Genomic DNA, 12850 nt, shown 5'->3' on the forward strand with positions numbered 1-12850 from the left:
TCTTCATTAGTGTTGAAAAAGAAAATCACACTTCAGCTCACAAACAGCAATCGTTTGCGGACCAATAGATTCTTACTGCTAGTGTTTTTATATCAAACGTTTTCATGCTTTCCCATCTTAATACCATCTATAGACTTTCTTGAAAAAGGTGTTGAAGTCACATTAGTTATTCCTCAGGGGCTATTGTTTGGTTTATTGCCCCTTCCCACTGTGTTAACAAACCTGCATCAAGTTCATATCCTTGATCCTTGTTATCAAGGCAGAAAACAAAGAGCATCTTTACTTGTTGATTGACTACTGGTCAAGGAAACAAAACAACCCCCCCCCCCCCCCCCAACCTGAAATATCATACTACAATACTGTTTTTGAAACCTTAATCTGTGGTGCATTGATTCGATATTCCTTCTGTCATGTCTCATTGTGGATTTTCAGCCTCTCTTAACCCTTAAGATTGCATGGAATAACCTCTAACCCTTTGGTGTGAATTTGAGGTCACTTTGGACGGATGCAATGTGAATGAAACTATTAGTGTCTCCTTTAAACACATCTCATGTACTGCCTTGCTAGTTTTTGTTTAATTATGTTTGTTTTTTATCCTTACCTTCTTCTTCTAGTATTATGTACACATGTTTATTAACATGTTATTAGCAATATGTATATATTTATATCCTACGCAAGAGAGAAATATATATAAACAGCAAACAAATGGCAGTTATTGATGGAAAAACTTGTACAACATTGCCTTCTGGTGGCGGAGTTCTCAGTTGGAGTCGAAATGCATTTATACTTCATAGCTTAGCCTCTTAGGCCTACTATTTAAACAATGAAACACACATTTCATTTACATTTCAGGTGTGATTTAATTGAAATTGAATAGCATAATTCAAAAGAAGTAAAAAAGCCAATGACGCAGATTAAGTAGGCCCCATCAATATACAACAGAGTCGGCTATTTAACTAAATTCCTAAAACTTCATTACCCATAAGGCCACAGCACGAGGCGGACCAAATGACGCACATTTCAATCGACCTCCACTGCGAAGTACACAGAAGATGACCTACTTGCACACAGTTTTTGTTTAACTCGTAGTCTTGCATTTTAAAGTATGACATTCTTATTCATACAAGATTGTTAACGATATATAGGCGTTTATGTCGACCACGTTGTCAAGTTAGCCACTTACGCCCATTGTCAGCATGACAGTTCCAGCTTTGCAAAACACCAGTGTGATTTACAGAAGGATCTTGTCACAATTTCCACAAGATATCAGTTTAGCTTTTGCCTATGGCTCGGGTGTTTTTAAACAACAGGGAACCTCTCAAGGCCAAATGGGGGTAAGCAACTTACATACATAGTATAACTCAGTTTAACCCTTAACCTTGCGTCTCTAGAGCAGACATCACGTTAGGCCATTTAGACTTGCATTCTGTCTTACAAAATGCAAATGCATTCAGGTCACTAGCTAGTTTAACTGATGCTCTGTTGTGTTATATTTGTATATAACGGATCATAGGGATGGGATCATCTCGAACTTACTTACTTTTGTCCAGGGTTGCTGAATGACTGAATGAATAAACAGGTTAATAATCAAAAGTTTCTCGCTAAACAATTGCATCAATTATATTACATCAATATTATCAAATTCTTCTCTTCATCTACAGAAGAACATGGTGGACTTTGTATTCGCAGTAGACGATCCTGTGACATGGCACACCATGAACCTCTTGCAGAACCGCAAACACTACTCCGTCCTCAAGTTGCTGGGCCCAAGAAAGATCAGCTCCATTCAAAGTGACCACGGGGCAGGAGTGTATTATAACACACTGGTGCCCGTAGATGGAAGGGTAACGCCACTATTCTTTCAGTCGTAAGCTAAAGCATGGCACAGTCTACCATGCAAAAATAGCCAATCCTTTATACCTTTACTACAATAACTTTAAGACCTAACATTCTTTTCTATAGCTGTATTCAATTAATATAATTGGCCATGGCATTTAAGTTAACACACAATATTCCTGCAAACACCTTGATATTGCTTTAAGTCAATGCTAATATATATATATATTTTAATCTTATTTTCTTCCCTCCTACCATCCTCAGGTTATCAAATATGGCGTGATCAGTACAGAGTCTCTAATAGAGGATCTGATGCACTGGAAGACCCTGTACATTGCTGGACGCTTGCATAAACCAGTCAGTAAAGTGTTATAAGACTTTTGATCAATAATGTTCCACTGTGCTTGAAAAATGTAATGAAATAGCATAACAATTAACAATGAGAAACAGTAAATTCTTTATCAAAATTATAAAGATATAAGAAAGTAAGTCTTCTATAAGAAATATAAAAATATTTAGGGGTGGCATGAATCCACCTGTATGGCTGCTGGAGATGAGGGCTATGTGATATGCATGCAGGTGAAGATGCTGGCTCAGAGTGACAATGGCAAGCTGCGTGCTGCTCTGGTGGGCAACCTGAAGAGTGCGGTGACGGCCTCCTTCCTCATGCTGCCCGAGAGTTTCTCAGAAGAAGACCTCTTCCTGCAGATAGCCGGCCTCTCCTATGCTGGTAGGTAGTAAGCAGACATTAAGACCCAAATGTGCAACCATCGGACAATCAGGATTTAATGAGAGCATTCCTGATAAAAATGCAATGCTGGTGGTACAAACATGCAAGCACATGGTATTTATTTTTATGGTCAAAGTGATACCACTTTAAAGATATCGTTTAATATAGGTGCTCCTTCGTGCCGTACAGTCATCCTTTTAAGTGGTGCCAAAGCAATTTCCTCCTGCATTCCTAGGGGATTTCCGAATGGTGATAGGAGAGGATAAGTCAAAGGTGGCAAATATTGTCCAAGACAACATGCAGCACTTTCGGATCCTGTACACCAACATCCTGCAGGACTGCCCTCAAGTGGTCTATAAGCCTCAACAGGGGAAATTAGAGGTAAGGCCACCTATGAACACATACATTTTTCCATAGCAAGGTTAATGTGTTTTCAGAGACGTCCACCCTGGTCTGCTTGGGAAATTATTTGAAGGGACTTCCACACGTCCTGCTGTTTATCTTTCCTCATATTACTCAAACATTGCTGATTTCCTGTCTATTATCTATTTTTTAACATGTACGTGCCAATGCATTCAGGAGGCATTTCCTTTTCACACATTTTTGACAACCGCATCTTGGGTTGTCGGGAAGCGCCGTATATTAAAGATGAGTCCATGGCATGGGTTCATCAATTCAATTCAATTCAATTCAATTTTATTTGTATACCCCTTAATCACCATTACAGTCTCAAAGGGCTTAACAGGCCAAATATTTGTGCACCCCCCTTTACCCATGCCCCCACACGGGCAAGAAAAAACTCCCTTGAATCAGCAAGGAAGAAATCTTGAGGAGAAACGCAATGTAGGGGATCCCTTCTTCCAGGGATGGTCAGGAGTGCAATGGGTGCCACAATTGGCATACAGGTAAATACATGTACATCATATTAAAATGGTGATGGGGTTCTGGCCGGTTATCCATGAGGAGAGTCCAGGCATCCAGGCCAGCACCCGCAGCACGCTACATCAGACAGAAGGCATCTAACAGAGAGCCCCCGAGACACTCACACACCTCTGTTCCAGGTTCGATGCAAAGCAATAGGATGATGGTTGCTGCTTCCCCCAAGATCTTGGCAGGGCCATAGGCTAGAGTATCACCTGCAGGACATTGCCGATTTATGGCTATGGTTGTCGTGAAAGCACCTTGATTGAGGGCCAATGGTTTCTATTGTCTTGTTAGCGGCTGCTGTGTTCAGACTGTGACCTCTTCACCACGGTCATCACTTTTCTTTGAGCTCATTTGAAATGTCTAAAGCCCGTCTGCTTGTTGCTACTCTACCATATTACATTTACTCTACCCAAAGAAGACCTTCGTTAGGATCTAATTTATGAATAAAGTAGATTATGAGGTGCAGTTTTGAGATCATTTTGGCGTTATCTGCCCACATGTTTACAGCCGATAGTTTCATGTGTATATTCTATTCTACAAGTAGCATGTTGCCGTATGGCACAAGCTGTTTTCTTTGCGCTGGTGCTGAACTCTCAGCAGGGTGCGACAGTGGCTTTCTATCAGGCCTTACTCCACCCGTTCCTGCTTTGAATGTAAGCTGACACACGTATTGTGGGTTTGTGTACTCTCATCTGCCAACAATCCATTCGTGTATGGACATGCATGCTGTAGAAGCGGCGGGTACTCTTTCCAGTTTCCAGGGCTCGTCTTTCTGCCCGTCTTCGTATTCCACTCCTTCAGCCACTCCCCGTGATTCAAAGAGTTGCCTAAGAGAACCCGACCGCAGACGATCTTGAGGCAGAGTTGATGAGAGTGTAGAAAATACTTATTGGTTGGTGAATTTACCCCAATAACTTGGTTTTGAATAGAGGTTTAGAAGTATTTCAAATAAAGATATATTTACTAAAATCACAAAGTGTATAGGAAATGGTCATAACTATAAATATATATTTCTGTGTGGATGATGGCTAGTTTAAGCAGTCTTACCTGGCCTGAGTCGGACTGATTTGGCTCTGGGTCTATCTGTTTGCAAACCTGTTTAACATCAATGTGCACAGGTTAGACCAGCCATCTCCACACACACTGGACAATGAATGGAAACATGGAGCACCAGTGTCATGCATCGTTGTCTGCAAACTTTACAATAAACTGTCTTTCTACACTGCCACCCTGCATCCCTGTCTAGAGGAGCCCAGTGAAAGTCACTTATGTGGAGTGTGGCAGCCACCTCGTAGCATGTAGCATGCACATTACTACACTATGATTCTCACTTTTCTCATTTCAATGTTAGGAAGAGTTCTCTATAAAGATAAACTTTGATAACGTCACAGATTCCCTACATTTAATCCAATAAGAGTAAATCTTGAGTCCAAATCTTTCCATGCCACAGTGTGTATTTGCACGCATCTCATCGTCTCACTGGTTGTACATACAGGTGGACAAGAGCCCTGAGGGCCAGTTTGTCCAGCTGATGACTCTGCCACGGACGCTCCAGCAGAGGATCACCCGCTTAGTGGACCCGCCCGGGAAGAACCGTGACGTGGAGGAGATCCTGCTGCAGGTGGCCCAGGACCCAGACTGTGGAGCCGTGGTCCAACAAGGTGAGTAGAGAAGGGGAGGGCGTGGGAGTGGAGCCATGGGTGGAAGGGTAGGAAGGAAGATTGATATACACATGGGTAGGGGGCGTGAAGGGGAGGGATAGAGTGAAAGAGCCCTGGTTGACATTGTGCTAAAGTTGAGCCAGGATATCAACTTATTTTATTTTATTTTCAAAATAAAGGTGTTGCTAACCAAAAAATACATTAACTCTGCAAATGAACATTGCCAATTTACAACCAAGTCCCTCAAGCTTTCTGCTAATTCCACTGGCTGCCGGTGGTGAGATTGGTCAAATGTAAAGCTGGCGTTCCCTCTTTTGCAGCCATCTCCTCTATTGTGAAATCCTCCAGCATTACGCAGAGTGCCAAAGGCATTGCCACAGCTGGTAAGAAAACAAACTGTCTTCCTTCTGTCTTTTTTTTTTTTAATATGGCTTTAATATATGGTTGCAAAGTATATGTGATGTAAGTGGATATAATTCCTAGTTATTGGTTTGAACATTTATACCTTAAATGGCATCATTAATATAAATCATGGCTCACAATTCTATAAATAATGGAAGGAAATAATGGAAAATCTTGTTGGCAGTGGGATGAAGAAATCATTTCTCAAATTGAGTTTCATAGTGTTACTAAACCGGAAAATGAGCATTATTAAAATGGCTTCCAGTGTCATAAAGTATTTACTGCCTTGTCCCCACTAATTCCCAGGCATGTGGAAATCGGTGTCGTACAGTGCCAAGAAGCTGATGAAGATGTGGAGGGGATGGAGGAGGAAGCACTCTGTCCCACAAGTGTCCTGATCACCCCTCCCCCCGTCGGATAGGTTGTCTGACCAGCATGTGACTGTGTGCTCTTAGGCAGGACACCACACCTGCTTTAGTCTTTGTACCTGCACCTTTGACCTTCACCTGAACTCCAGTTTGTTGTTCAGGACTCCTATTGGATTACAAAAGATGCAGTTTCAACAGACCTCTTCTGCAAAAGGACTCACTGCCGAAGGAAGACATACTCACAAATCTGGAAGATGTGTGAATACTTATTTATGTTTTTATTTCGTAATTATGAATGATGTTGCCGTAGTAAAATGTGGACAACTGCAAAATGAAATTAAAATTATAAACAATATAAACAATTATTGAATATCATATAATTACAATTCTAACTACAATTTACACTTGAGTTAGTGTATTTTGCTTTTGGATATTCGCCTACCTCTACAACACAAGAACCTAAACATGATTACAATAGAGAGGAGAAAGATGGTCACAGCAGCCAACAGAGTCATCATTACATCTATAGAGTAGTAAGAATACCAGGGCATCCTGTAAGACTCAGTACGAAGGTGGGGTGCACCTTTGTGGCGCATCACATACTCTGTCCAGAAGATGGCATGCTCCAGGGGGGGAATCGGCTGGTCTCTGTGCAGACGGGACAGTCTCTGCATATTGTTTCTGTAACTGTCTTGGTGGAGCACTTCCCCAAGTCCCTGCTCAAAGGTGCGACCGTTGACTTCAGCCAGTTTGAGGATTTTTCCCGCTCCCCTCTCCTGCAGACGGAGCAGGTTGTCATACTGGTCAAAGAACAGCGGTATGCCCAGCACTGGTACCCCGTAGTATATGGCCTCCTGGACTCCATTGGTTCCTCCGTGAGCCACAAACACCTTGGTCTGAGGGTGGCCCAAGAGGTCCTTCTGGGGCATCCAGTCCACTATCAGTGTGTTGTTGCCCAGAGTGGAGGGACGCTTTCCAATGTTCCGCCAAATCACCTGTTTGAAAAGAAAATTAAGAATGATTACAAACATAGTACTACACTCTCATACTGGTGATACTTGTGGTTATAATGTAAAAAAGTAAAATAATGGATCGATGGTGTCTCTAAGCAAACTGAATACAGCGAGCTAGATTTTGTCTTGTGGGGTTGAAGTTGAAATGTTACAGGAATATATCTCGCTGGATGTGTGGTGGTATGCCATTTTTGGAGATGTAGAGCACTACACATTCACCATTCAATACAATAAATAAATATCACCTTTTGAGGCATCTTTGCAAAGACGCTGGCGATCTCCTCTGCAATATCATCTGGTAATGCGTTCACTAAAGTACCCAGGGTCATGATGATCACTCCGTGCTCCCCGGGACTCTGAACAAACTCCTCCAGGTCAGATGGAAGGGGCTGGGCTGGCTTACACTGGAAGCCCCCTATATAAACTACATTCGGCATCGTGGGTCGGGGAAAGTCAAAGACAAAATCGGACCTGAACAACCAAATGTCTGCTTCCTGGATGAGGGAGATGATGTCACAGCCCCCCTTAATGTACTTGTCACAGATGGCATCATAACTAGGCCCCACCATGAACCTCTCCTGGAAGACAATGAGGCTGTGAAACAACATGTTCTGGGTCCGCTCTGTGAAGCTCATTTTGTCTGTGAGACCAGAGCCCGGGACGGGGATGTAGGACAGTGGGGACGGAGCTATGGCGAACTGGCCGTCTCCGCTGGTGATCCAACGGACGTTAAGCACCAGAGGTAGCTTGAGATACTTGGCTAGGACAACCCCTGTTGCAAAGGCAGGATCGGTGAGGACCAGGTCATACTGGGCATCAGATAGGCGTTGAACAAGGCTTTCATCGTCAAGGATTCGACCAAGTATATCACAGTTCATTGAATGAGCCTTAGAAATCATTGACATGAACTGCCAGATGAGTTTGAGGTTTGTAAACGCCGATGCTCTTTCTCTCTGTGCCTGATGGAGAAAATGCAATGAAGTGAACAATGGAGAAATACATGCTTGCCAGAAATTAAATGTAATGATACTCATAAGTTAATGTAATTACACATACATATCTTGCTTATGAAGGTGATTTAAACATGATAATGCCATACGCATGAGCCTGCATAATAATTTCATATTCGAATTTGTAGCAACTTACCTTCATGAAATTGTCCAGATATATTAGAAAAAAGTTTTCGACTGGGGTTTCTACAGGGATGGTGATTGAGGAGTATAACGGGGACTCCTCTCTTATATACCAACTGTCTGATGCTCGTATAACGTCGATGCTGTGTCCTCTTGTGTGGAGTTCCTCGATCACGATCTTCATATTGATCCAGTGACTACCATCCACCGGATATACCAGGACTTTACCTCCATCAGAAGGAGTGGTGAACAGCAGGGGAATCAGAGCAACCGTGAAAAAGATGTGCATTCCAAGGGAAGGCATGGTAGGCGTACCTATTGGAAAAGACAGAATTGCAAGCGTTCTTTTGTTTGAGTTAGGCTTCAATGTTTGAGTAATTATCTAACATTTAGCATGGCCTAGACTTATGTCACAAATATAATGTAACAAACACCTCAAACAAATCTACAACACTGACACCTGGACCGACCCGACCGGGAGAACGGTAGATCATCCTAACAGCATCGTAACGTCTGATAAATCAAATAGGCCTAAATAAACAATTGATGAAGAGCGACGCACCCATCAAACGTCTCGTTCTTAACACTTCGGTGAACTGAAAGGATTGTTTCACCTCGACTAATCCTTCCACCGGAGTTCAGGTTCAAACTCCAAACTTTGCACACCCGTGAGGCAGATGTTGTGCAACACATGTAAAATAAGAATTACGGCTTTACGTTTTTGTTCATAACTATTTTGTAACCTACGACCTGTGCCTGCCCGGGCTGCCTTAGGGACAGCTCAACACAAACACAAAGAAGCTTGAAATCACTGCCAAGACGAAAACATTGAATAACTTTGTTATGCTCTGCATTTTGCACCTTAACATTTATGCTGTGTATTTTATGAGCGTTCATTTTGCTTATTCAATGCTGTAGCCTATGGTACACAAACATTTACACTGCAGTCCATTAGGCAGATAATTTTCAGCAAAAATATTTCTTCTTGATCTTTTTAGAGCGCGATCATCTGCTAATTTACGTTTTTAAAAAGAATCGTGGGCAACTAATTATTGAACTAATAAAATGTCATGGTTCAGGAAAGGTAAAAAAAAATAGTCACATAGCAGTAGGCCTAAGCCTACTAAATCCTCGCCTAATTTAATCTTAATGGTATTTAGTTTTGAATATGTAGTCAAGATGCTAGTGTAGCAACTAGGGCGTATAGCATGTTAAGATATTACGCCGCCCGCCCGCCATGCATTGCTAAGAAATCCCCATCTAACAGTGGTAATACTAACCACCGATGTATCCGATGCAACGAAGATTTATCCTAATTTATGCTGATATCATTCCTCCTCTCTCGACCAATGAACGCTCCTTACTTTCACCACCTGCCAGGAACAAAATTCCATCATTCCAGGCATTTTTACCCCCCTTGCTCGCTTACAACCAAAGTCTTTGTACCTACACCTTTGACCTTCACCTGAACTCCAGTTTGTTGTTATGGACTCCTATGCGATTACAAAAGAGGCAGTTGCAACAGACATATCCTGCGAAACGTCTATCTGCCGAAGAAAGACGTACTCACAAATGTGGAAAATGTGTTTTTATTTATGTTTTTATTTCGTAATCATGAATTTTGTTGCTGTAGTAAAATGTGGACAACTGCGAAATAAATTTTAAATTATATATAACATAAAAAAATATTGAATATTATGTAATTACAATTCAAGCTACAATTTACACTTGAGTTAGTGTATTTTGCTTTTGGATATTCTCCTACCTCTACAGCACAAGAACCTAAACATGATTACAATAGAGAGGAGAAAGATGGTCACAGCAGCCAACAGAGTCATCATTACATCTATAGAGTAGTAAGAATACCAGGGCATCCTGTAAGACTCAGTACGAAGGTGGGGTGCACCTTTGTGGCGCATCACATACTCTGTCCAGAAGATGGCATGCTCCAGGGGGGGAATCGGCTGGTCTCTGTGCAGACGGGACAGTCTCTGCATATTGTTTCTGTAACTGTCTTGGTGGAGCACTTCCCCAAGTCCCTGCTCAAAGGTGCGACCGTTGACTTCAGCCAGTTTGAGGATTTTTCCCGCTCCCCTCTCCTGCAGACGGAGCAGGTTGTCATACTGGTCAAAGAACAGCGGTATGCCCAGCACTGGTACCCCGTAGTATATGGCCTCCTGGACTCCATTGGTTCCTCCGTGAGCCACAAACACCTTGGTCTGAGGGTGGCCCAAGAGGTCCTTCTGGGGCATCCAGTCCACTATCAGTGTGTTGTTGCCCAGAGTGGAGGGACGCTTTCCAATGTTCCGCCAAATCACCTGTTTGAAAAGAAAATTAAGAATGATTACAAACATAGTACTACACTCTCATACTGGTGATACTTGTGGTTATAATGTAAAAAAGTAAAATAATGGATCGATGGTGTCTCTAAGCAAACTGAATACAGCGAGCTAGATTTTGTCTTGTGGGGTTGAAGTTGAAATGTTACAGGAATATATCTCGCTGGATGTGTGGTGGTATGCCATTTTTGGAGATGTAGAGCACTACACATTCACCATTCAATACAATAAATAAATATCACCTTTTGAGGCATCTTTGCAAAGACGCTGGCGATCTCCTCTGCAATATCATCTGGTAATGCGTTCACTAAAGTACCCAGGGTCATGATGATCACTCCGTGCTCCCCGGCACTCTGAACAAACTCCTCCAGGTCAGATGGAAGGGGCTGGGCTGGCTTACACTGGAAGCCCCCTATATAAACTACATTCGGCATCGTGGGTCGGGGAAAGTCAAAGACAAAATCGGACCTGAACAACCAAATGTCTGCTTCCTGGATGAGGGAGATGATGTCACAGCCCCCCTCAATGTACTTGTCACAGATGGCATCATAACTAGGCCCCACCATGAACCTCTCCTGGAAGACAATGAGGCTGTGAAACAACATGTTCTGGGTCCGCTCTGTGAAGCTCATTTTGTCTGTGAGACCAGAGCCCGGGACGGGGACGTAGGACAGTGGGGACGGAGCTATGGCGAACTGGCCGTCTCCGCTGGTGATCCAACGGACGTTAAGCACCAGAGGTAGTTTGAGATACTTGGCTAGGACAACCCCCGTTGCAATGGCAGGATCGGTGAGGACCAGGTCATACTGGGCATCAGATAGGCGTTGAACAAGGCTTTCATCGTCAAGGATTTGACCAAGCATATCACAGTTTACTGAATGAGCCTTAGAAATCATTGACATGAACTGCGAGGTGAGTTTGAGGAATGTAAACGCAGATGCTCTTTCTCTCTGTGCCTGATGGAGAAAATGCAATGAAATGAACATTGGAGAAATGCATACATGCCAGCAATTACATGTAATGATGCTCATAAGTTAATGAAATGACATGTAAACATCTTGCTCATGAAGATGATTCAAACATGATAATGCCATACGCATGAGTCTGCATAATCATTTCAAATTCAAATTTGTATTAACCTACCTTCATGTATTTCTCCAGATATATTAGAAAAAAGTTTTCCATGGGGGTTTCTACAGGGATGGTGATCGAGGAGTATAACGGGGACTCCTCTCTTATATACCAACTGTCTGATGCTCGTATAACGTCGATGCTGTGTCCTCTTGCGTGGAGTTCCTCGATCACGATCTTCATATTGATCCAGTGACTACCATCCACCGGATATACCAGGACTTTACCTCCATCAGAAGGAGCGGTGAACAGCAGGGGAATCAGAGCAACCGTGAAAAATATGTGATTTCCAAGGGAAGGCATGGTAGGCGTACCTATTGGAAAAGACAGAATTGCAAGCCGTTTTGTTTGAGTTAAACGTGAATGTTTAAGTAACTGTCGGACATTTAGCTTGGCCTAGCCCAATGTCACAAGTATGTAGCCAAAATAGATATCACGGCCACATGGACCAACCCTGCCGGGAGAACAGTAGTTCATCCTAACATCATCGTCTGATAAATCAAATAAATAAACAATTGATGAAGAGCGACATACCCATCAAACTTCTCGCACTTAATACTTCGGTGAACTAACAGGGTTTCACCTAGATCAGTCCTTCCACCGGAGTTCAGGTTCAAACTCCAAACTTTGCACACCGTGGGCCAGATGTTGTGCAACCCTTGTGTAACATGAGAATTATGGCTCGACGTTTTTGTTCATGGCTATTTTGTACGGCCTTTTCCTGCCCGGGCTGCCTTAGGGACAGTTAAACACAAACCCAAAGAAGATTGAAATCACTGCCAAGATGAAAACATTGAGTAACTTTGCTATGCTCTGCATTTTACAGCCTACCATTTATGCTGTGTATTTTATGAATGGGCTTTTAGCAAATTCAATGCTGTAGCATGCTACACATACATTGCAGTTCATTAGGCAGATAATTTTCGGCAAAAATATTTCTTCTTTTTAGAGCGCTTTCATCTGATAATTATATGAAAAATAAACCTCAAGGGCAACTAATAATTTAATGAATAAGGTTTCATGCTTCATGAAAGGTAAAATAAATATAGTCATATAGCATTATGTGTTGATTATATTGGTTAAAGGGAAATTAAAGAGATTGACGTAATTCCAGGTATGTTAGTTTCACTTCAGATAGATGTAGGCCTACGCCTATAAACCTCACCTAATTTAATCAAGATGGTATTTCGTTTTGAATATGTAGTTAAGATGTTAGGGTAGCAACTAGGGCGTAAGCCTATAACATGTAGGTCCTACATAGATATTACGCCGCTCTGCCCGCCACGCATTGATAAGAAATCCGTATCTGA

At 42.4% G+C, this 12850-nt stretch overlaps 3 protein-coding genes across 4 annotated transcripts; 1 reads left to right on the forward strand and 2 right to left on the reverse strand.

Annotated features, from left to right (window-relative positions):
• Positions 1-997: 997 nt before the first annotated feature.
• On the forward strand, positions 998-7258 carry tamm41 (TAM41 mitochondrial translocator assembly and maintenance homolog). 2 transcript variants are annotated; one of them, XM_056606335.1, is made up of 9 exons: positions 998-1334; positions 1662-1844; positions 2101-2193; positions 2416-2566; positions 2802-2947; positions 4989-5154; positions 5475-5537; positions 5863-5977; positions 6086-7256. In XM_056606335.1, exons 1-8 carry the CDS (start codon positions 1197-1199, stop codon positions 5952-5954), a joined length of 1032 nt encoding a protein of 343 aa, XP_056462310.1. In that variant the 5' UTR covers positions 998-1196; the 3' UTR covers positions 5955-5977; positions 6086-7256. The 2 variants fall into 2 exon arrangements, with proteins under 2 accessions (XP_056462310.1, XP_056462311.1); XM_056606336.1 differs by having other exon boundaries at positions 5863-7258.
• LOC130402197 (UDP-glucuronosyltransferase 1A5-like) lies at positions 6199-8699 on the reverse strand. The gene is made up of 4 exons (XM_056606334.1): positions 8633-8699; positions 8084-8385; positions 7183-7896; positions 6199-6919 (listed from the first exon to the last, which is right to left on the reverse strand). The coding sequence occupies exons 1-4, from the start codon at positions 8634-8636 to the stop codon at positions 6335-6337; spliced, it is 1605 nt and encodes a 534-aa protein (XP_056462309.1). The 5' UTR covers positions 8637-8699; the 3' UTR covers positions 6199-6334.
• Positions 8700-9649: 950 nt separating this feature from the next.
• LOC130402431 (UDP-glucuronosyltransferase 1A5-like) lies at positions 9650-12180 on the reverse strand. Its single transcript, XM_056606585.1, has 4 exons — positions 12075-12180; positions 11553-11854; positions 10652-11365; positions 9650-10388 (listed from the first exon to the last, which is right to left on the reverse strand). Exons 1-4 carry the CDS (start codon positions 12076-12078, stop codon positions 9804-9806), a joined length of 1605 nt encoding a protein of 534 aa, XP_056462560.1. The 5' UTR covers positions 12079-12180; the 3' UTR covers positions 9650-9803.
• Between the last annotated feature and the right edge of the window lie 670 nt (positions 12181-12850).

Source organism: Gadus chalcogrammus, chromosome 13 (assembly GCF_026213295.1).
Source record: "Gadus chalcogrammus isolate NIFS_2021 chromosome 13, NIFS_Gcha_1.0, whole genome shotgun sequence".
Taxonomy (NCBI): Eukaryota; Metazoa; Chordata; class Actinopteri; order Gadiformes; family Gadidae; genus Gadus; species Gadus chalcogrammus.